At 36.3% G+C, this 26,814-nt stretch overlaps 1 protein-coding gene across 1 annotated transcript; it reads right to left on the bottom strand.

Moving 5' to 3' along the window:
• Positions 1-21,570: 21,570 nt before the first annotated feature.
• Positions 21,571-21,960, bottom strand: LOC128284944 (uncharacterized). The gene has a single exon (XM_053022423.1). The coding sequence runs from the start codon at positions 21,958-21,960 to the stop codon at positions 21,571-21,573; it is 390 nt and encodes a 129-aa protein (XP_052878383.1).
• Positions 21,961-26,814: the final 4,854 nt, after the last annotated feature.

Below are 26,814 nucleotides of genomic sequence, written 5' to 3'. Positions count from 1 at the left end.
ACAATGGTCTCAAATTCTTTTCATCAGAGTTTAATGATTATTGCAAACGGGAAGGAACAGAAAGACATCGAACTGTTGTAGGTACTTCATAACATAATGGAGTTGCTAAAAGGATGAATACAACTTTGCTTGAAAAGGCCCGATGTATGCTTTCTAACACAAGTTTAGTGAAGTAGTTCTGGCTTAAGCCGTAAACTTGGTAACTTATTTGGTAAACCAATCCCCCCATCGAGCATTGAATGGTAAAGTTCCAGAGGAGATATGGTCAAATAATCCTCCCAATTATTCTAACCTTAGAATTTTTGTTTGTCCTACTTATGTAAAAGTTAGCTACGAAAATCTCGAACCAAGGGCCGTGAAGTGTATATTTTTGGGATTCTCTACTGATACGAAAGGTTCCAAGTTGTGGTGCCCAGAAACAAACAAAACCATTTTTAGTAGAGATGTTTCGATTAATGAATCTACTATGTTTCATTCAGAAAATGGGTCGCCTTCATTTAAAGACACAACTAACCAGAGTGTCTCAAGCAAGGTGGAGTTTAAGAAAGAAACAGTGGGTGATGTCACGATGAGAGAAAACACAATGTCGCAACATCACAACGAACATGGACGACATCCCAATGAGAAAGTACGAGACATCGCAATGTCACAGTGAAATTCCTTTATTCATGATCAAAATGCTACTTCGGATCATTTTAGAACTTCATTTGACACAAAAGTACCCTCACCACTCAATTAACAAATTATAAGTTGGCTCATAATAGGAAAAGGTGAGAAATCCAACCATAAAAAAATATTGTAAAGGAAACCTAGTGGAATATGCTCTAAGTATTGTTGAAAGCATTGATTCAACCGATCCATCATGTTATCCTGAGATAGCTTAGGCCTCAAATTCTAGAAAATGGCTCGTTGCTATGGAAAAAGAGATAGAATCACTTCAAAAGAACAAGACTTGGTGGCTAATAAAATCACCTATCGAAAAAAGGATAGCTTGCTGCAAATAGGTGTTTTAGAAAAAGGAAGGTTCGAGTTCTAGTGACACTAGGTACTAGGTAAAATTGGTCACAAAGGGCTACAATCAAGTGGATGGAATTTATTTTCATGATGTTTTCTCTCTAGTCATAAAACATACATCTATTCAAGCACTTTTGGCCTTTGTTCCATCAAATAATCTTGAGTTAGAGTAGTTAGATGTAAAGACTACTTTCCTTCATAGTGACCTTGAGGAAGACATCTACATGTAGCACCTAGAAGGCTTCAAAACTAAAGGTAAGGAAGATCATGTTTGCCTTCTACAAAAATCTTTGTATGGTCTGGAGTAGTCTCCCCAAAAGTGGTACAAAAAGTTTGAGTTCTTCATGTTGAATATTGGTTTTGGACGAAGTAAGTATGGTAGTTGTGTTTATTCAACATTGAGATGAAAATTTGTTCATATATTTACTGCTTTATGTTGATGATATGTTGATAGCAACTAATGATTTGTTAGAAATTGAACAAATTAATTTCACACCTCAAAAATGGAAGATCCAAAAAGGTGAGTAAGGTATGTATGTAAACTGATTTGGCACTATGGTAGTATAATTTGCCACCCTATCGGTTTGATGGCAAGTCAGAGTATTGGTGCATACTAGTGTTAAAGTATCCACTTGTTAGCGGTATCTAAGGATTTAATTACATGGTATCTTCAAGCAAAGAAAGATTATGCCCAAGGAAGAGTATGCCCAGAGTATTGGATGGGCATAAAGAGCCTATCAAGTGTATGATAAAATTGTAGGAGATTTGATTATCTTTTGAGACCACGCTGTATGTGATTCACCACCATGGTATAGTACGATTGGTTTACACGAGCACTGTTCTAGTTGGTTTTTGTAACGAGATTAGTTGAGAGTCAATTGGATTTATTAGACCCTCTTCGTGACTGGTCAAATAGTAACGAATATCTTCACCAAATTCTCTTTACCTTCTTCTAGATTTTTTTTGGGAAATTAGGAAGTGTCACACCCCAAGTCTAGTGGATCTGAGGTTAAGGCGTATAGTAGTGAAATTATTTCTTTGGCAAAGTGTAAGCCACCCATGTACTTCTTTTGGGTGAATATGTGTGTGTGTATAGTAACCGCCATGTAAGTAGGTGAAAATCTTATTTCAGGTTACTCTGTTAGTTAAAGAAAAAAAAAGAATGTGTAAGCAAAAAGGGAATCATAATATGAGTTACTGTAAAATGTATAGTACACCTTGTTTGTCTAAGTACTGTGCTAGTTAGGTTGTAAAGTAACCTGGTTGGGAACCAACTGGATTGATTGGTCTAACATGTATTACGCAAGACTTTCATTTATGTTTCTCTCGAAATCTATAGGCCATTAAAAAGGAGAAATTCTGAATTAAATGACACTTGTTAAGTTCCACTAAGTGGGAATGAGTTATATATATGTGTGTGTGTAAAGGTTCTAAAAGAGGTTCTTTTTCCTTGAATACTACTATGTAATTCTTTTCTTTAAATCTAATTGTATCTCTTCCTTATTAAGATGGAAGCTAAGGTTCTTGGCTTAATTAGTGGTCATTTCGTCTCCTGGTAAGTAATTCAAATCTTCATGTTAAGTTTTGAAAAAGTAAGTCTGTAAGAGGTATATGAATAGTAAGTTGTCAGTACAAGACCTTACATGGGGGTTATCTATGATTGATATGTTAGTAATTTGTATATATGAGGGTTTTGATAGTGAATCTATGTTCTTTAGGCAGTTGTAGCTGTTGGTTCGTAAAGGCTTTTGAGTTTGGAGCTTTAAGCTACAGTAGGTGAGTACCAGGTGAGTCTTTGTTCTGACTCATGCATGTAATTGTTCAAGTAAATACATATATATATATATATATATATATAATGATAAAACCTCAAATAATGGGTAAGTTTGTGAAGTATAGTAAAGATGTTATATGTGTACAATAAAGTTATGTATGAAGTATTGTATGAATAAAAAGTGATTGGTAACTAGGGAGATAAGGTCTAATATAAGAAATGTACAAGTCGATCAGGTATGTGTGAACAAATCTGGGTAAATTCTAGATAAAACGTCCTTTATGATGCCTCTAGTAGGGCAGGTATATTGCTAACCAGACTAGTGGATCATGATACGAAAATAAGTGTAAAACCATGTGGTTGAGACCCATGACAATGTATGTGTAACACCCCACACCCGTGCCCTACGCCGGATCAGAATATGAGGCATTACCTGACTTAAGCATATAAATGTTTTCATAACACCAAAACATGGTCAAATTAAAACTTTCTCAATTTTATTTATGAACTCCTTAATAAAAGCCTACTGAGCCCAAAACATCCATTGGAACCTATTCGGAAACAATCCGAGTCCTTTAAAGGACTCTGAAAATAACTCTTAACATAGGGGCACACGCCTGTGTGGGAAGGGCAACACGCCCGTGTGACATTTCAACATGGTCGTGCTATTGGCCCATGTGGCTCACACGCTTAAGCAATACAAGGACACGTCCGTGTCCTATACCCATGTAGAATTAATTCTACATGCACACCTACAGGGGTTTTCACACGGCCTGGAACACGCTAGTGTTTCTGGCCCGTGTCCTTTACATGGCCATGACACGCCCGTGACCTAACCCGTGTGCAAAAACCTGGACATTCTGTTTCTGACGTCAGCAATCCTTAAGGCCACACGGCTAAGGCACACGCCCGTGTGCTAGGCCATGCCCTTCACCCGGATGAGACCCACGGCTGTGTCTCTACCCGTGTGTTTACTACCATGCATACTGACTTACAATTCTTACGTATAGGGGACACACGACCATATCACACACCCATGTGGTGGACTGTGTGTCATACACGGCTTAGACACATGCCGGTGTGCCTACTCATGTGGACAAAATAAGGATATTTACCAAGCCTTTTCGTCACCCTTACTTATGTAACCTACACAAAAATCACTCTATACTAACATAAGGGCATATCACATAACCAAAATAACCACAATGGACAACATTTCATTTATGCAATTTACTTATCCATGAAAACATCATTTTCTATTTATAAATCAAAATGAATATTGACCATCATCCATGGCCTTATACAAAATGAGTATCATATTCACCATATGAGCCAACACATTATGGCTAACCAACAAAACACTAAACAAAGACTCGAGTCCCTATACATGCTAGAAAACAAAACGATGAAACTAGCTATATCAAGGTCTTGAATGATAGTGTGATCGAAGCTTTTGATATCACTAGATCCCCGATGCTAACTTGGCAGCACTAAAAGGAAAGAAAAGAAAGGAGGGTAAGCGTGGGAGCTTAGTAAGTACATATATACAAATAAAGTGTAATTATAAGAAAGTCATATTCACCCAACGGTAGCTTGTCATGCTTGTCATGCTTCAATAACACATTATTTACATAGGTACTTACCTCGATAAAAATGATGAAGACAAGCTTAATCCTCGTAAACTTTGTTCTTACCCCGATCAAGACCCGAATCATGTTTCTCTTGATCTAAATTAATAAAATTCATTTATTTCATCAGTATATCAATTTAGACGCCTGAAATTTCATAATTGGGCAAAATGACTATTTTGCCCCTAGACTTTCACAAAATGACTATTTTACCCCTATACTCGAAAATCGATTTTTATTGAATTTCTTCATATTATAAGCCTAGCCGAACCCTTTTTACTCTTATAGTAATCCAAAATTTCCAATATTTCAAACATTTATCATCTATTTTACAACTCATGCAAAATAACCCCTATTAGGGTTTTCATGAGAAATCCCTTCACAAAAGTTATTTATTACTCACCAAAGGATCATATTCTTCCATTAAAATTCAGAAAACAACCTAAAAACCCTCATGGAAAAACCCTAGACTCTTGTTCATTTTGCAAAATAGTCCCCTCATTAGAAAACTCATGACATAAGGGTCTCAAAAATGTAAAAATCTTCAAGAAATCTCGTTAGAATCACTTACTTGTGAAGGCTTAAAGTTGCTAAAATTTTTCAAGCTTCCATGGCCATTTCTTGGGAGAAAATCAGTGGGAAAGGAGATAGCAAAAACAAAAAAAAGATGATAGCGTTTTTCTCTTAGGTTTTATTTTATTCAAATTAGATCACCTAACTTTGACTTTTCTATTTTCTTTGTCTCAAGGCCAGCCAAGCCTATATCTAAAGGGTCTATTTGCCTTTTAGAGACCCTTCAATTTAAGTTTCATTTCGCAATTAAGCTTATAAATGCTAAAATTACTTCACCAAATTTTTCATGCACTGATATAAACATGCTATAATCCTAAAATAATAATAAAATACTTTCTCTAATCTCAGATTAGTGGTCTTGAAACCACTGTTCCAACTAGGCCCAAAATTAGGCTGTTACAGTATGATATAAAAACACTCATGGTGTAGCCTCCAGTATGATAACGACATGAGAATATGTAAGTCCATGTGGCTGAGACCCATGGCAAGATATGACTGTATGAATGTTCATGGTGAAACCTTTAATAATATACAATCGAACTGGCTAATCATGACATGAATTTATGTATAAGTCCATGAGGGAGAAACCATAACACCTTTTGTGAAAGTCAGTGTAACACCCTTGACCCAACTCTATCTATAGGATCCGATTCTCGGGTATGTCCTTCTTACATATGTAACTTGAAAATTTCTTTTTTTCTTTTATTCATTGATGTAAATGTCTATCTATGGGTGTAATAGAATCTCTTATGGCATACATTGTATGGTTACATTTACATTTCTCCTATGTACAAATTACTATCTATGGTTACTACAGAGTTTCTTGTAAAAATACAACTTATGGTTATTATTTTGACTCAACAAAGTTTTAGACTTTCCTACTTTACCTCTTAGTCTATTGGGTATACTTTGGGATACTACTTAATGAACTTCAGCATAGACACAGACATGCCATTTGACTTCCTTTGTATGTATAACAACCCAACGCACTGCTCCCTTAACGTAGCTTTAGCATCGTCTCTCAACAGATATTCCTTTACAGACTTGAAAATAGAAAACACTTTTGTTAGTTCAGAAGAACTTAGTGAGCTAAACCTTAGATACATTTTTCACTCATTCTATGTTGCATATGTTATTTTGCACATCCTTAGGGTATTTCTTGACCTTCCTACCTTTTTGGCGTGTACAATACTGAGGCTATCATCTTTCTTTCTTCAAGAGAACTTTGCCCTCTCTTGAGCGTACTATACTTAACATCTCTTTACCTTTTATGTCCTTTCTTAAATCTTACCTTATTATCAGATTTAATATCTTCTTCCATACTTACTGGTCTTATCATTTCCTTCGAGTGGGGTAGACTACGCTCAATACTTAACTTAGAATTCACCCAGTTCTTCTTTGCTTCAAAGTACCTTCTATACTTATCTTTAGTACATGTCCTTGCCTCACCACATACCCTGGCCCACACTACCCTTACTATTTAGTTCTTATGACCATACAAAGTTCGCCATCTACTTACATACAGAGCTTTCAGAGAGCAAGTCGTGCCATTCTTTCCTTATTTTTTGCATGTTATTCATTCAATTTTTTGCCGTGATTGTGTTCCTTCCTTTGAATAGTCAGAAAGACTTCTCTTTGTGTTTGCCACAAGGGCTATCCTTTAAATTTAGTAATTGCCACAAAAGCTTTCACTTCAGATTATTGCCACAAAAGCATTCAATTAACATAGGTAGACATAAAGGCATTCTTTTAGCAGAGATAGCCACAAAGGCATTCCTTTAACAGAGATAGCCTCAAAGGCTATAACAACCCTGACCCGTATCTGACGCCAGAACAGGGTATGAGGCATTATCGGACTAAAACATAAACAACCACATAAAGCCAATGCCATAAAATTTTGTTCAACTTAAAAACTTTTCAATTTCATGCAAATTGTCCCTTTTAAGGGCGTACAAGGCCCAAAACTTACATTGGGAGTGGTTTGGGACTAAACCGAGAACTTTCGGAACCTTTTTGACACTTAGAAAATTTTCTTGCTTTGGAGAGTCACACGCCCATGTAGGTAGGCCATGTAGTCACACACACCTGTGTGGCTTGGGACACGCCCGTGTCCTCAGCTCATGTAACTCTTTGACTATGATGTCATCTATCAAATAAGGTCACACATCCAAGTCACATGCATGTGTGCTTAGCCTGGGGTGAACTAAATTCTCAAAATTAAGTGCAGACTTCACACGGCCATGGCACACACCCATGTCTTGAGGCCTTGTCCTCTACACAGTTGAGACACGCAGCCATGTCTCTGCTCGTATGTTTACTACCATGCATACTGACTTGTAAAACTAGGGTGAAAAGGACACACAGCCGAACCACACACCCATGGGCCAGATCATGTGTCATACACGGCCTAGACACATGCCCGTATGTCTACCCGTGTGGACAACTTGAGGCTATTTTCCAAGCCATTTGTCACCTTTAAATGCTCATTCACTCATTCATCTTTGATGGCATGCAACATGGTATATTTAATCACTCAAATACTCCTAACATGATTAATCCATGTCTTTGTAATGTCAACATATCTCTTACCCAAATCATCATGCTTTCATAAAGAATTCCACACCAATTTCATATTCATTCGTCATGCTAAACCTACTTTGAATTTACTCAATCATATCATAGTTTTGGTCATACTTATTAGACATGATTAATTCATTCAGCACATGTGCCATTCATCACACATCTCATCCACAAACAATCACATCAAGCATAATACATTGCATGCATGCATAATTGATTAGGGTTACAGCCCAAATGATCACTATAAACCATATCACATGGCCATATACAAAATGAATCAAATATTACCATGAACCAATACATTTGGCTAAAGCAATATGACATATAGCAAAAAGACCAAGCCTCTATACATGCCATACTCAAAATATTGAGACTAACTATACCCAAATGTCCAGTTGATAGTGTGATCGAGCCTCCGACGTCTTTCGATCCCTGAGCTAGCTTGACAATACTATAAGAAAATAAGAAAGAGAGGGGACTAAGCATAGAGCTTAGTAAGTTCACATGCAAATAAATAGCAACATAATCATATGTATAAATACCATTGACTTAACATAGTTTACTTATGTGTTATCGTAACTCCATAGGTATAGCTTAATTTGTAGACATAACTTACACAATTTCAATCTTACCAAAAGTTCATCACATATTGAGTTCATTTGTATGAGTTTATCGTACATGCCTGTACCAACTCGTAACATATTGTCATGTATCCACGTCGTTGACTTACTTATCGAATAACTCACAAGTTTACCCGTTGAACACTCGGAATACTATCGGATACATGGAAAACTTGCACATAGTACTTCAAACGTAGCCACATGCTACCTCCCATCATAATCACACATTACTCACTCTCAAGCTAATCACGGGCCTGCTCACACAAGCTGACAGTCAGGATGTAACTACTCGGGCTGCTCACAAAAGCTGACAAGTACCCGCAACACATGCTGGGCTACCCAGCTACCTGTAGAACGTACAAGACTAGCACCTGGATTTACATAGTCAATATACACATAATCTCATGATCTCATAATCACATAGTTCCTAGTGACATGTCACATTGTATCCTAAATTTTTCCTAAGGTTCAAACGGGATTTTTCTCGATATCACATAGCCGTCGAGCTCGTTCACAATGTCATGCTCATAGGCTATAACATCGTTCATACACTTGTCATAATAATTAATCATAGAGGCTCATACATTAATAAGATATTAAAACATGATATATAATTGCATTATTTACAAATGAACTTACCTCGGTACAAAATATGGACAATTAATTCAATTTAGTCGAAAATCTTGTTCTTTCTCCGGTTTAGGTCCGGACTCCATTTTTCTTGATCTATAATAGAAATTTTAGCTCATTCAATCATCACATTGTTCAAAATAGTCCATAAATCATATTTTGTAAAAATTACACTTTTGCCCTTAAACTTTCACGTAATTACAACTTAGCCTCTAGGCTCGTAAAATGAAATGTGTTCATTTTCTTTGATACCTAGGCCTAGCTGAACTTATATCATACTCATATCGGCCCACATTTTCTTTCAAATCAGATTTTTCACCACTCATTTCACAACTTTTAGAAAAAGGTCCTTTTTAGGTGTTTTCATGAAAAACCACTTAGTAAAAGGTGTTTATCGTGCATCAAACTTTTATATTTGTAACACCCCTTACCCGTGTCCAATGCCGGGATAGGATACTAGGCATTACCAGACTTGAGCAAACACTACTATGGAAAACCGAGCCATAAAATTTTGTTCAAATTTAAAATTTATTCAAGAACATGCATATCGTCCCTTATATGGGCCTATAGGCCCAAAACATACATCGGGGGTGATTCGGGACTAAACCGTGAATTTTAGAAAATTTTTCTTAAAATAAGGTCACACGCCCGTGTGGACACAAGGACACGCCCATGTGCCCTTGACACGCCTGTGTCCCCAGGTCGTGTAACTTTCTATTTATGACGTCATCATAAATTTAATATCACGCGATCAAGTCACACGCCCGTGTGCTAGGCCATGTGGCAAATTTAATTTTCGCATTTAAGGTGCAGACTTCACATGGCCTGGGCACATGCCCATATCCTAAGGCCATGTTCTCCATACAACTTAGACACACGGCCGTGTCTCTGCCTGTGTGTTTACTACCATGCATACTGACTTGTAAAACTAGGGTGCAGGGGACATACGGCCGGACTACACGCCTATGGGGCTATCCTGTGTCACATACGGCCCAGACACATGCCTGTGTGTCTACTTGTATGGACAAATTTAAGGCTATTTTCCATGCCCTCTTGTCACCCTTGACAACCCCAAGACACACTCATATGCCAATGGTGGTTAACATGGCATAAAAGGGTTACTTAGACATCCATAGCTTAAACTCATTCATAATAAATTCATATCAAGTTTACCTAATTGGGAATCCTTGATTTGTTAAGTTCATTCAATTCATTTCTTTACGTTTATTAAAATAGTGACCATACCAATTGGCATCATTTATCCATCAAACATAAATTCAACATTTTATCAACCATTTGGCAACACCATAAAAGTAATAACACATCTCATGCATGTAACAATATTTAGGGATTTCAACCCAATAATCAATATAAGCCATATTTCATGGCCATATACAAAATGGAATAATATACCAAAAGGAGCCATCACTTTGGCTAACAAATATGACACATATAACAAAATACTAAGTCTTTTAACATGCCATACTTAAATGTAGTAAACTAATTATACCCCAAATGATTTGTCGATAGTGTGACTTAAGCTCCAACGTCCACGATTCCCGAGCTATCTTAACAATGCTAAAAGAAAAAGGAAAGAATAGAAGAGTAAGCATAGGGCTTAGTAAGTTGCATGTAAATAAATAACCACATAAGTCAAGATATTCATGGATTAAACATATTGTCAATAATCACCACAATATCATCTTACACACATAAACATAGTCAAATTGACATTAAATGTCATTAAACATCAAGCTTATCTTACTCCTTTCTAGTCATGCTAAATTTCCCATCATGAATCGAGTTCAATACTTTTAAGGTTTACGTACATACCTATACCGTACATTCTTACTCATATCACTCCACTTCTTAACCCAACATCTTGAATGGCCCGTTGAACCATCGGAATATTAAAGGACACTCAAGATTATCATACACCAATTAAAGTACCAATGCCATGTCCCTGACTTGGTCTTACATAAATCTATATATCATCACCGATGCCATGTCTTAGACATAGTCTTACAGTGGCACACATATCATCGCCGATGCCATGTACTAGACATGGTCTTACACAGGCACATATATTCATCACCGATGCCATGTAACATCCTGATTTTTGGGCCTAGTCGGAACAGTGGTTTTGGGACCACAAAGTCAACATAAGAAAATTTATTTTTATTGTATTTTTATGGTCCACGATTTCACGAAATGATTTCACGGAATGAGTTCGTGAAATTTTCATTTAAAAATTTTGACGTTTGGGCACTTAATTTGGTCAAAAGGACTAAATCATAAAAAAGTTCAAAATGTGAGTTTTAGATGTTAAAGGTGTCAAATTGCTATAGACTTTAAATTAGAGGGTTTTATATAGTAATTGGACCATTGGACATTTTTTGGACAAAAATGGGCATGAGATAGGGGAAATGAACAATTGTTAATTTAGGGGCATTTAGGTAATCTAGTAAATAAATGAATTAAAAGCCCAAAATAGCCAAAATTGGCCTCCATCTTCTTGCTCCAGCCAAAACCCCCATGGAAGCCATGGCTAGGGTTTTGTTCAAACTTCCAAGCTCAATAGTGAGTGATCCCTAGCCCTGTTTTCAAAGTTCTTTACATTTTTGAAGTTCCCATTACTCGATTTACCTATTTCTACCATTATTTTAAGCTGGGCTCATGTCTAAAAATTTACCCATGAATGAAATGCATGTGTTTTGATGTCTAATGGTAGAAAATGAATTTTGGGTGTTAGATAAACATCTTTTGTTAAGTAATTTTCAGTGAAAACGTCCAAAAGGACCGTTTTGAGAAAGTTATAAAATGTGTAGTAAGAGTGTATTTTAATGGAAATTTTGAGATGTTATAGTTATGAAAATGGTTCAGCTAGGCTTGGGTAACAAAGAAAGTAAGTGCATTTCATTTTACGAGCCTATGGGCAAAAGTGTAATTATGAAAAAGTTTAGGGACAAAAACATAATTTTGCTAAAATATGATATTTGGACGACATTGAATAATGTGACTAATAATTAGACTAAATGTGAAATTGTAGATCAAGGAAATTGAGGTTCGGACCTAGAATGGGGGAAAAACGAGGAATCAATGGTTAGGTCCCTTTTTGATAACCTTGGTGTCGAGGTAAGTTCATGTGTAAATGATACTACCTTATGTTACGTATTTTATATTTTGATATTGTATGAATTGTATATTTGTTACCATGAAATTTATCAATGATGATTATAACGATGAATGAGAAATCCCAAATGAATCTTAGATATGAATAGGGTACAAATGTCAAAACAATAAGGTTATTAAGATTCCGTATAAGACCATATACGGGATATGACCTCGGTATGTGATTTCGTATAAGACCATGTCGGGGACATGGCGTCAGTATGATATTTCATGTAAGACCGTATCTGGGATATGGCATTGAAACGATACTATATGTATGAGATTTCCAAGTAACCCTTGGTATTCTGAATGATCCAACGGGTACGTTCGAAACGAGAAGGTATGTGACCGTATTACGAGTGGTACAAGTATGTACATATAACTCATATGAAGTGAATTTGGTTTATGATGCATTATTGGTACGGATACGAATGAGTAAGATATGTATTTATACCATGATGGTTGGAATAATTGGTAAAAGTGTTATTGACTTAGTTATCATTATTTTATACTAAAACAGTTTTGGACAGCAATAGCAGTCCGACTTTGAAAATGCACCAAAAATAATAGAAATTGAGTTAGAGGTTCAATAAAATATGGAATTAAAGATTATTGAGCCTAGTTTCACATAGAAGAAACAATATAAGAAAAAGAATATCAGATTATGAGATATTTGAATTTTCGTGAGAAAGAGTCAGAATGTTTTTGGCATCCCCTGTTCTAATTTTGGAAAATCATAAAAAATTGTACAAAACTAATTATGGGTTATAATTTATATTATTAGATTATTTAATGAGTCTATGTTCAAAAGAAACAAATGATAACATCATTTTAATCTCGTATGAGAAGATAATTATTTTTTAGCAAAGAGAGGTTAGAACTGTCAAATAGCTAAAAAAGGGTAATTTTGAAGAATAAACTGTACTAATTGGCTAAACCAAAAATTCTGAAAATTTTATGGTAGGAAGATATGTGAGTATAGTTTTAGATAAAGTTAATGGATCTTAAATTGGAGCTCCATAGCTCTACATATAAATAATTTAGTGTCTATGAATCGAGTAGACAACTTGACTGGAATTTGATCAAATAGTGGAATAATATGCAATTATAATTGTGATACCTTGAGAGCATGTTGTAAGAATTTGGTAAAAGCATATTAATAAAATTTCTTATTATTTTCATATGAAATTACTAAGCTTTATAGCTTACTTCCCTCCCTTTCCCATATCTTATAGGTTAATTTTTGGTAGCTCGGGTTGGAGATTGTCGGAGATGTCATCATACTATCAAGTTATTACATTGGGTAAAAACGGATGCAACCCTCTTAAGTTATGGCATGTATAGGGACTAATTCACTTTGTGAATATGTCTTTATAAGTTATCCAAATGTATTGACTTGTAATAGTTAATAGATTTATGTTGTGGGTAGCCATGCAAATTTGCTTATATGGCTTAAATGGTCGTAAATCAAATTTTGTATACATGTATGTGCCAATGCTTTGAAGATGTGAATTTTGTTATAAGGCATGAATTCTTGAAGATTTAAATTATATTTGTTGGCATGTTGATAATCATGATATAAATGGATAAATTGGAGGTAAACCAATTATATATATTATATGTGTTTTGGTAAGTTTGGACTTGAATAAGAGAAATGTCATGTGCATGCATGTGTTGTTGTGAGGATACCATGCTTGAGCCTTGATTGTGGATGTATAATTGCTCAATTAAGTATGTTAATTACTATAGAGATGTATAAGTGTATGTGTACAACTATGGGTGGCAAATGGCTTGGAAAATAGCCTTGTATTTGTCCACGCGGGTAGACACACGGGCGTGTGTCTAAGCAGTGTGTGACACACGGCCTGCCCCCATGGGTGTGTAGTCCAGCCGTGTGTCCCCTGCATCTTGTACTTTAACTTCAAATTGGACACAACTGTGTCTTAGCCGTGTGAGGGACATGCCCTTGGGACATGGGTGTGTGCTTTGGCCATGTGCCCCTAATTTGGTGATGACGTCATAAACAGAGAGTTACACGGGCTGAGGACACGGGCATGTCCCAAGCCACACGGGCATGTGTGACCACATGGCCTACCCGCACGAGCGTGTGACCCTATTTCATGATGAAATTTTCTAAGTTTTCTAGAAGTTTTTAAAGTTTTCGGTTTAGTCCTGAATCATCTTTGATACGTGTATAGGGCCTCGTAAGCCCGTTTAAGGGACGTTATACATATGTATGAATGTTTCTGATTTGGACAAAATTTTATGGTTGATTTTATGTGATTATGTATGTTTAAGTCTAGTAATGCCTCATATCTTGTCCCGACCTCGGACACGGGTAAGGGGTGTTACATGCCACATCCCAGACATGGTATTACACAGGCACATATATCATTGTTGATGCCATGTCCCAGACATCGTATTGCACAGACACATTTATCATCACCGATGCCATGTCCCAGACATGGTCTTACACATGCAAATATATCATCGTCGATGCCATGTCCCAGACATGGTCTTACATAGACAAATTTAGCATGGTGTCATGACATCCAAGTCCTATGTATTCCTTTGGGTCACCCAGGCTTCTGAGACACGAGGCTATCACTAAACATCCATTGGATCATCACAAGTCAATTTTATTAAAGCATACATACATGTATCATATAATGTCAAATATTAAATACGTAATATTGGAGTCATTGAATTACTTACACACAACTTACTACGGTGCAAAATATGACAATTTTGCGATTTAGTCCACAACCTTGCCTTTTCCTCGGTCAAGGTCTATCCCTCGTCCCTCTTGATCTATAACAGCACATTTATCTTATTTAATACACACATTATTCATTTCAGTCCAAAAATCATGATATGGCAAAATTATAATTTTGCCCTTAAAATTTTACAAAATTACAAAATTGTTGCTAGGCTTGTAAAATGAAAAGTACCCATTTTTCTCATTATTCAAGCCTAGCCGAACCATTTTCCCTCTTATAGCAACCCACATTTTTCATTATTCACACATTTACACATAGTTTCTACAACTTTTACAATTAGGTCATTTTTATCAATTTCACCAAAAACCACATAGTAAAAGTTGTTTATCATACCTCAAACCTCTATATTCTTCCATTAGACATCAAAGCACAAGCATTTCATTCATGGGTATGTTTTTGAGCTTGAACCCTAGCTTAAATTAAAGGTAGAAATAGCGAAATTGAGCTACGAGGATTTCAAAAATATAAAGAACATTAAAAGTGGGCTAGAATGCACTTACTTTGAGCTTGAAAGATGAAGGAAACCCTAGCTATGGCTTCTTGTGAAATTCGAATAAGGAGGATGAAGATGGACACAAATTTTGACTATTTTCCCTTTTAATTCCTTTATTAACCAATGGACCAAAATGCCCTTCCATTAAAACTTTGATATATTATCCCTCCTATGTCCATTTTTGTCCATAATGACATATAACGATCTAATTGCCAAATAAGGACTTCAATTTTCAAATCTCATCACAATTAAGCCTTTAAATCAACTAGAACACATGTTTTTCACTTATTGCAATTTAGTCCTAATGATTCAATTGGACACCTTATCAGTAAAATTTCTCATCAATATTTTCACACAGTAGACCTTAAAACTTTATCGATATAAATAGTTCTACCTCAAATTTGTGGTTTCATAACCACTATTCCGACTAGGTCCCGATTCGGGATGTTACAATATTCCTCCAGTAAAGATCAAAATACAAACATGTCACATATGGGTCAAATTTCATACATGAAACCTAGCTCAAAATATGACCAAAAATGAATAGATCATGTTTCAAGGGCTTCAAAAATGTAAAGAACATAAAAAACGGGGCTAGGATTGACTTACTTTCAAGCTTGAAAAGTTGAGAAACCCTATCTATGGAGAGCTTGAGAATTTCAACTATGGCATGGAGAAGATTAGTAAATTTTGCTTGATTTTTCCCTTTTTATTGTTTTATTAACCAAATAACTAAAATGCCTTTTTTAATAAACTTTCAAATTTTATCCATGCATGCCTATTTTTGTCCATAAAAATAGAAATTGGGCAATTTGATATTTAAGGACCTCTAATTAATAATCCAAAGCTATTTCATACTAAAAGCTTCTAGAACATGTATTTTGCAACTTATTCAATTTAGTCCCTAAAGTCAAATTGGACACCTTAGGCATGGAATTTCTTCATGAAAATTTCACACAAACATGAAATCATATCATGGACCACCAAATAATCATAAAATAATTATTTCTATTTCAAATTTGTGGTCTCAAAACCACTGTTCTGACTAGACCCTAATTTGAGATGTTACAATTCTCCCCTTTAGGGATTTTCGTCCTCGAAATCTTACCGGTGAAAAGATTTGGGTATTGGTTTCTCATGTTTTCCTCGGTCTCCCATGTAGCCTCTTCAACCCCATGTCTTTTCCATAAAAAATTCACAAGGGCAATACTTTTGTTTCTCAATTGTTTGACTTCTCAGGCCAAAATCTTAATCGACTCTTCGCCATAAGTCATATCTGGTTAGATCTCAATCTCTATCGGTAAAATCACATGCGAAGGATTAGATCAGTATCGGCGTAACATAGACACATGAAATACATCATGAATCTTTTCCAATTCGAATGGTAAGGCTAACCAATAGGCAACTGGCCCTACTCTCTCGGTAATCTCATACGGTCCAATAAAGCGTGGACTTAACTTGTCTTTCCTACCAAATCTCAAAACTTTTTTCCATGGAGACACTTCCAAAAATGCTTTATCACTGACCTAAAACTCAATCTCTTACTATTTCAAATCCGCGTATGATTTCTATCTATCCGAAGCGGGTTTCAGGCAATCTCAAATCACTTTTACGTTTTCTTCGATTTCTTTAATCAAATCAACTCCGTGAATATGATTCTCTTTGAGTTTGGTCCAATACAAAGGCATTCGACACTTACGCCCATACAATGCCTCATAAGGCGCCATTTTCAAACTCGACTAAAAACTGTTATTGTAGGCAAATTCCACCAACAGTAGATATTTTTTCCAATTACCTTAGAACTCAAGAACACAATACCGCAACATATCTTTTAGAATTTGAATTACTCATTCTGTAACACCACTTACCCGTATCCGAAGTCGGGACAGGGTTCGAGGCATTACCGGACTTAAACATTCACAAACATGCAAAACCGAGCCATAAAATTTCATCCAAATTAAAACTTTTCAAACACATGTAAATCGTCCCTTATACAGGCCTTTGAGGCCTAAAACATACATCGGGGTGGTTCGGGACTAAACCGAGAACTTTAAAAATCTCTGGGAAAACTTAGAGAAATTTTCATGAAATAGGGTCACAGGCCCGTATAGACACAGGGACACACTCGTGTGTCTTCAACACGCCAGTGTCCTCAGGCCATGCAACTCTCTATTTATGACGTCAGCAAAACAAATTGATTCACACAACCAAGCCATACGCCCGTGTACTAGGCCGAGTCCTCCACACGGTTGAGACACATGGCCGTGTCTCTGCCTGTGTAGCCAACACTTAGGCTAATTTCCAAGCCTTATGTTGTCCTTAATTCTCTCCTATACTTATACACATTATAGACACACATTATAACATCAATTTAATGGTTAATCATCCTTTAAAAAAATTCCGTTAAAGCATTTACATGTTGTCATACATGTGTTTATTACCTATACTCATGTTACACCAAGTTAGACATTCCAATTCACATTATACAATTGTCCATATTCAATCATTATCAACTTACTACCATGTCACACATTCATTCCATGGCCATGAGCACATCGAATGGTCTTAAAGCATTCATCATGAACATGTGTTATACTAATCATTCATAACAACCAATTATAAACACATCACAAACATTAACACATAGCAAGAATAATTAGGCTTACAAGCCATAACCATTTAGGCCACATCTCATGGCCATATACAATAAATCAATATAAGCCTATACATTTGGCTAATCATAACAACATCTAACATAAAAACTAGTCCGTATACATGCCACTCACTTGAAAGTATTTAATACACATATGACAATACTTTGGAGTTGTTGGCTTGATAGTGTGATGCTGCCTCTAACGGTCTCCAACCCCGAGCTGACCTGAGAACACTAAGGAAATGCAGAGGAGGGAGTAAGCTTAAAGCTTAGTAAGTTCATATGATTCCATGAAAATGTAATCATAATTACACATTTGCTGATTTTCTGGTCATGCTGTTTTCCCAAGTCATAGTTACTAATTTATTTATATCTGGAGCCAAAAAACTCTAAATTAAGATTTGTTAATTTTCTTTGAAACTAGTCTCATATATCTTCCTACCATAAAATTTTCAAAATATTTGGTTTAGCCAATTAGTACAGTTTATTCATTAAACATACCCCTATTTCACTATCCGATAATTCTGACCTTTCTTCACTAAAAATTATTTATTTCATGAAACGGGACTCAAAATTTAGAACCACTAATTTTCCCAGAGACTAGACTTACATATATTCTTCCCATAAAATTTTCAGAATTTTTAGTGTTACCAATTAGTACAGTTTATTCATTAAATATACCCCTATTTCATTTTTTGACAGTTCCGACCTCTCTTCACTAAAAATTATTTATGTCATGTTATAGCTCTTGGATGTTGTCCCGATCAATTCCTCTTGAAAATAGACTCATTAGGTATTTTAAAAATTCAAATTATTACCCATAATTATTTTTTTACAATTTTTAATGATTTTCCCAAATTAGAATAGGGGATTTCTGAATTATTCTGACCCTGTCTCACAAAAATCCAATTATCACAGAATATGAAATTCTTTTGCCTTCAACGTTTCTTTTATGAGAAAATAGACTCATTAATATTTAATATCATATCTTATTAAACCTCTAATTCAATTTATACCATTTTTGGTGATTTTTCAAACTCACACAATTGCTGCTGTCTAAAATTGTTTTATTACAAAATTTCACATTTACATAATTTCACTTACTCCATTCTATCTTACCAAAAGATTCGCTCAACTATCGAGCACTTTATTCACAACTTTTCACATAGATATACTTGCAAGTATTCATCACACAGTCATGTACATATTTATTTTCGCTTAGTAAATTTCCCGTTGAACTCGTCGGAATAATAACAGATACTCAGTGGCCTGTGCATATACCACCCTTGTAACCAAAGCTCTCTGGTACGCATAGTAGCCTGCACTTAGTACTACACATGCGTCCTATCAATCTGGTACACGTAGTAGCCTGCACTTAGTACTACACACGTGATCAAAGTTAACGGGTATGCATAGTATCCTGCATTTAGCACTACACATGCGACCTATTAATTCAGTACACGTAGTAGCTTGCACTTAGTACCACACATGTGACCTAACCATCTGATACACGTAGTAGCCTGCACTTAGTACTACACATGTGATCAAAACTATCAGGTACACATAGTAGCCTGCACTTAGTACTATACATGTGACCTAACAATCTAGTACACGTAGTAGCCTACACTTAGTACTACACACGTGACCTAAAACTGTCTTAAACACATAGTAGCCTGTACATAGTACTATACATGTGTTCCCACAACGGATCATTTGTATCTCTTCTATTCCAAAGGTTCAATCGGGAAATTTTTCACTTTTCAACATTTTACTAACTCGTTCTTAGTCAATCCCAATTCGTAGTTTACATCAATTGATCATTCTATAGGCAGCCACATCTCATATAATAGTAAAAGATAATAACATAAAAAGAATCGAAATATTATTTACATACAAACTTACTCGTTTCAAAGAAACATCATATTCCATCAGACTTCCAAACCTTTACCGGACGTACTCGAATTGTGGCTTCATTCACATAGCAATATCTCATAATCACATGGCATTGCAACATTTTCATCATAATAGCAAAACATCAAGAACATGTTATATCATCGAAATAATCACATAATATCAAATTATTCACATATATATACTTACATGTCATGTAATATCGAAGCATTAGCATTCAAATACAATATTGCATTATTAAAATCACATGAACTTACCTTGGGTTCGAGTACGACTATAAATTCTGATTTAGTCCATAATCTCATTCTTTTCCAATCTATGCCCAAATCTCATTTTCCTTGATCTATAATACCACATTTAGCTTACTAATTAGTCACATTATTCATATGGATCCAAAAATCATACTTTTACAAATTTTTATTTTGACCCCTAAACTTTTACATATTTGCACTTTGGCCCCTAGGCTCGTAAAATGATTTTTATTAAATTTCCTTGCATTTGAAGCCTAGCTAAATCATTTTCATAACTGTAGCAGCCTCTAATTTCCACTAAATCACACTTTTATGACAAATTTTGTAACTTTTACAAAACAGTCCTTTTTGACAATTTCACTGAAAATCACTTAGTAGAAGTCGTTTATTACACACCGAGCATTCATACCATTAGACATCAAAACACATGCATGTCATCCATGGGAAAATTTTTAAACACAAACCCTAGCTCAAAATATGGGTAGAAATGAGTAGATCTTGTTACGAGGATTTCCAAAACGTAAAAATCATTAAAAACGGGGCTAGAACGGACTTACAATCGAGCTTGAAAGCTTGAAAAACACTAGCTATGTATTATCCATGCAAGTTTCGGCCATGGGTTAGAAGATGGACAAAAATTGACTTTTAATTTTGTTTTTAATTCATTTTAATTACTAGATTACCAAAATGCCCTTAACTTAAAAATATTCTATTTCACCCATTTCATGTCCATTTTTGTCCAAAAAATTATCCAATGGTCTAATTACGATTTAAGGGCCTCCAATTTAAAATCTCATAACAATTAGACACCTCTAACATGTAGAACTCAACTTTTGCACTTTTTACAATTTAGTCCTTTTGACCAAATTGAGTGCCCAAACGTCAAAATTTTCGAATGAAATTTTCACGAAATCATCCCGTGAAATTGTAGACCATAAAAATATAATAAAAATAAATTTTATTGTGTCAGATTTGTGGTCCCGAAACCACTGTTCCGACTAGGCCCTAATTCGGGTTGTTACACGTTCAGACTGACCGTCCGTATGCAGATGGAAAGCGTTACTAAAATTCAACTTTGTACCTAAAGCCTTCTGCAACTTCTTCCAAAATCGCAAAGTGAACCTGGGATCTCTATTCGATATAATCGATAAAGGCACTCTATGCAACCTCACTATTTCAGAAATATACAACTCGGCTAACTTGTCAAGTGAATAGTCAATACGTATCGGTATAAAATAAGCCGACTTTGCCAATCGATCAACAACAACTTATATAACATCTTTCTTTCTCGACGTTAAAGGCAAACCTGTCATGAAATCCATAGTAATGCGGTCCCATTTCCATTCGGGAACCATCACAGGCTGAAGTAAGCCTGAAGGTACTTGGTGTTCAGCCTTCACTTGTTGACAAATCAGGCATTTTGAAACGAACTCAGAAATATCTCTTTTCATACTTGGCCACTAATACAATTTCTTCAAATCATTGTACATTTTCATACTACCCGATGCATAGACAAACGACCACTATGGGCCTCAAGCAAAATCTTCTGAATCAACTCGGTATCCTTAGGAATACATATCCTATTTTGGAATATCAAGCAACCATCGAGACTAAAACGAAAGTCTAATTCCTTACTCGATTCATATTGGACTCTTTTGGCTTGCAAACCACCGTCACTTTGATGAGCTTCATAAATCTCTTGAAGAAACATTGGTCTAGCTCTTAGCCCAGCTAGAATAGATCCATCATCTAACAAGGCCAACTGACTATTCATAGCCTTCAATGCAAAAAAGGATTTCCTACTCAAGGCATCGGCGACCACGTTTGCCTTTCCCAGGTGGTAATCAATCACTAACTCATAATCTTTTATCAACTCTACCATCTCTATTATCGTAGGTTCAAGTCCTTTTGAGTCATCAAGTACTTTAGACTTTTATGGTAAATATACACATGACATTTCTCACCATACAAATGATGTCTCTAAATCTTCAGTGCAAACACAATGACTTCCAATTCCAAATCGTGTGTCGGATAATTCTTCTCATGTGGTTTCAGCTATCTCGAGGTATAAGCGATCACCTTGCCTTCCTGCATAAGCACACAACCCAATCCATTCAAAGACGCATCACCACAAATTCTTTTCCCGATTCAGGTTGTACTAAAATCAGAGCCTCAATCAATAATTCCCTTAGTTTCTCAAAACTCTTTTGGAATTTTTCCGTCCTTTCAAACTTAACATCTTTTTGTAATAATCTCGTCATCAGAGTAGCAATCATGGAGAATCCTTTCACAAACCGTCTGTAATATTTGGCCAAACCTAGGAATCTTCTAACCTCCGTTACATTCCTCGGCAGTTTCCAATCAACAATAGCCAAAATCTTACTCGGGTCAACTCTAATACCATCACCAAAACAATGTGGCCTAAAAACCCAACTTTTCGTAGCCAAAATTCACTTTAACTGAACTTAGCATACAACTGCTTGTCTCTCAAAGTTTGCAAAACCATTCTCAACTGCTCGGCATGCTCAGTCTCATCATTAAAATAAATCAGAATATCATCAATGAAAACAACCACAAATTTATCCAGGTATGGTCAGAAAATATAATTTATTAAGTCCATAAATACAACAGGCGCATTCGTTAAACCAAAAGGTATAACCAAAAATTCATAGTGACCTTACCTTGTCTAAAATGCAGTTTTCGGTACGTCCGAATCCTTGTCTCTCAACTGGTAGTAACCAGACCTCAAGTCTATCTTTGAAAATACTGTGGCTCCCTTCAATTGGTCAAACAAGTCATCAATTCTTGGTAAGGGGTACTTGTTCTTTATGGTTACCTTATTGAACTGTCGGTAGTCAATGCACAATCTCATCGAACCATCTTTCTTTTTTACAAATAGCACCAGTGCACCCCACATAGATTAGCTGGGTTTTATCTGTCAACTCTTGTAACTGAAGTTTCAACTCCCATAACTTCTTTGGAGCCATCCTATACGGAGTGATCGAAATAGATGCAGTATCCGAACCTAATTCGATGCCAAACTCAACTTCCCTAATTGGAGGCAATCCGGGCAACACTTCTGGGAACACATCTGGATACTCACATACTACCGGCACTGATTCAATTTTCAATTCAAACTCTTTTGTATTCAACACAAAGGCAAGATGAGCTTCATAACCCTTTCTTATGCATTACTGAGCAGTCACAGAAGAAATCACTACAGGCAAGTTATCCGATTCATCTGATTCAACCCGAAGGATATCACCACTTTCACATTTTAGTTCAATGATTTTCCTTCCATAGTTTGCTACTACATCATGCATGGTCAACCAATCCATACCAAGTATTATATCAAATTCATCACACGACAAATGCATGAGATTAGCCTGAAAACAATGACCCCTAATCATTAAACGACAGTTCTTACATACTTTGTCAACTATCACATGCTTGCCTAGAGGGTTTGACACTTTTACCATAAATTCTGTAAACTCAACAGGCATATTCATGCTAGACACAAATTTCACACAAACATACGAATGGGTAGATCCTAGATCAATCAAAGCAACAATACAAGTATCATAGAGAGAAAAAGTACCCGTAATCACTTTAGGGGATGAAGCCTCTTTGCGAGCACGAATGGCTCGTAGGTGCTCTACCCTCGGGTCTTACAGCTAGTTCCCTAGGTGCACTCTTACTACTCTTCCAGTTCCTGGATTCTTCTGTGGTCTTCCTCTAGAAGTAGCATTGCTCGACCTTGCGCTCTGAAATTTTTCCTTTTCAACCGTATCAGGACAATCTTTGATAAAATGATCATGTGAAGCACACTTGATGCATGCTTGGCTATTCATCCAGCATTCACCGAGGTGATGTCTGCCATAATGTTGTCACTCAGGTCTATTAGGTCGAGCGTTACCCACACTCGCTATCAACGTAGTTTGAGCCTTATGACCCGAATACTAGTTCCTATGGTTCCTATTCGAGAACCCAGCTGAAACACTTGATCGAGTATTAAACTCTCTCAGTTTCTTAGTTAATGACTGAAATAATTTACCTATTTGTCTCTTCTTCAAATCTCAAGACTCTAACTCAGCTTTTCTTTTCTCTTTAGCCAATTCCTCGACTTTACAAGCTCTCTCTATGAGCACAACAAATTTTCTTAGTTCAAGGACACCCACTAGTAATTGGATGTCTTCGTTCAATCCATCTTCAAATCTTTTGCACATGATGACTTTAGTCTATACATATTCTCGAGTGTATTTGCTCAGTCTTACGAATTCACACTCAAATTCCGTTACTGTCATTCGACTTTGTTTTAGCTCAAGGAATTCCTTCATTTTCTGATCGATAAATCTTTGGCTAATGTACTTCTTACGGAATTCTTCTTGGAAGAATTCCCAATTAACTCTCTCCCTTGGTACCACCGACACAAGGGCGTTCTACCATTGATAGGCCGAGTCCCTCAGAAGAGACACAACACACTTCATGCATTCCTTTGGTGTGTATGATAACTCATCACACACCCCAATAGTATTCTCAAGCCAGAACTCTACCCTCTCAGGGTCTTCGTCTTTACTAGCTCAAAACTCTTCGGCTCCTTATTTCTAAATCTTATCAATTGGAGGTCTATTCAGACTCACAAAGTCCATACCTTGGGGTGCTACAAGGTTAGGTTGAGGAATATGTGAGGGTAGAGAGGGTTGAACGTTCGGGTTCGTTCGAACGAACTCCGTGTACCAAGCATCCATCATATGAAGAAAGGCTTCCCTGCCTCCTTTTCCTCGACTAACTGTAAGGGGTCGACTCTCAGACGGCGCTGCCCCTTCAGCGGGTGCAAGCGTGTTTCTTTGAACATCATCTACCACTGCTCTGTCGGGATCCATTTACTATATGAAAACATATTTTAAAATCGTCAGGAGTTGTCACACTATCATAGTATATTTATGGCATGTATAGCTAGACTCATACACATGCTACATTAGTCTGAGAATTGACTAAACCTGACTCTGATACCGCTAAATGTAACACCCCTGACCCGTATCTGACACCAGAATAGGGTACGAGGCATTACCGGACTAAAACATAAACAACCACATAAAGCCGGTGCCATAAAATTTTGTTCAACTTAAAAACTTTTCAATTTCATGCAAATTGTCCTTTATAAGGGCCTACGAGGCCCAAAACATACATCGAAAGCGGTTTGGAACTAAACTGAGAAATTTTGAAACCTTTTTGACACTTAGAAAATTTTCTTGCTTTGGAAAGTCACACGTCTGTGTGGCTTGGGACATGCTCGTGTCCTTAGCTCGTTTAACTCTCTAATATGTCATCTTCTATTAAATAAAGTTACACGGGTAAGTCACACGCCCGTGTGCTTAGACCGTGTGGCAAATTAAATTCTCAAAATTAAGTGCAAACTTGACACAGCCTAGGCACACGCCCATATACTGAGGCCGTGTCCTCCACACGGCTGAGACACACGGCTGTGTCTCTACTCATGTGTTTACTACCATGCATACTAACTTGTAGAACTAAGGTACAGGGGATGCACGACCGAACCACAAGCCTATAGGGCAGACTGTGTGTCACACACCGCCTAGACACACACCCATATGTCTACCCGTGTGGACAACTTAAGGCTATTTTCCAAGCCATTTGTCACCCTTAACTGCTCATTCACTCATTAATCTTTGATGGCATGCAACATGGTATATTTAATCACTTAAATACTCCTAACATGATTAATCCATGTCTTTGTGATGTCAACATGTCTCCTACCCAAACCATCATGCTTTCATAAGGCATTCCACACCAATTCATATTCATTAGTCATGCTAAACCTACTTTCAATTTAGTTAATTATTTTATTGTTTTGGTCATACTTATTAGCCATGATTAATTCATTTAGCACATGTGCCATTCATCACACATCTCATCCACAAACAATCACATCAATCATAATACATTGCATGCATGTATAATTGATTACGGTTACGACCCAAATGATCAATATGAACCATATCACATGGCCATATACAAAATGAATCAAATATTACCATGAACCAATACATTTGGCTAAACCAATATGACATATAACAAAAAGACCAAGCCCCTATACATGCCATACTCTAAATATTGAGACTAACTATTCCCAAATATATAGTTGATAGTATGATCGAGCCTCTGACATCTTTCGATCCCTGAGCTAGCTTGACAATACTATAAGAAAATAAGAAAGAGAGGGGAGTAAGCATAAAGCTTAGTAAGTTCACATACAAATAAATAGCAACATAATCATATATATAAATATCATTAACTTAACATAGTTTACTTAGAGTTATCATAACTCCATAGGTATAGCTTAATTTGTAGACATAACTTACACAATTTCAATCTTACCAAAAGTTCATCACATATCGAGCTCATTCGTATGGGTTTATTGTATATTCCTGTACCAACTCCTAACACATTGTCATGTATCCACGTCGTTGACTTACTTATCGAATAACTCACAGGTTTACCCGTTAAACACTTAGAATACTATCGGATACACGAAAAAGTTGCACATAGTGCTTCAAACATAGCCACACTCTACCTCCCATCATAATCAAACATTACTCGCTCTCGAGCTAATCACGAGCCTATTCACACAAGTTGACAGTCAAGACGTAACTACTCAGGCTACTCACACAAGCTGACAGGCACTCGTAATACATGCTGGGCTACCCAGCCACCG

The sequence above is a fragment of the Gossypium arboreum genome, chromosome 2, assembly GCF_025698485.1.
Source record: "Gossypium arboreum isolate Shixiya-1 chromosome 2, ASM2569848v2, whole genome shotgun sequence".
Taxonomy (NCBI): Eukaryota; Viridiplantae; Streptophyta; class Magnoliopsida; order Malvales; family Malvaceae; genus Gossypium; species Gossypium arboreum.
This window is presented reverse-complemented; position numbering and strand designations above follow the sequence as displayed.

What these genes read in the sequence shown, in the direction of transcription:
- LOC128284944 (XM_053022423.1), bottom strand. Translation starts at nt 21,960, where the DNA reads ATGGTAGAGTTGATAAAAGATTATGAGTTAGTGATTGATTACCACCTG.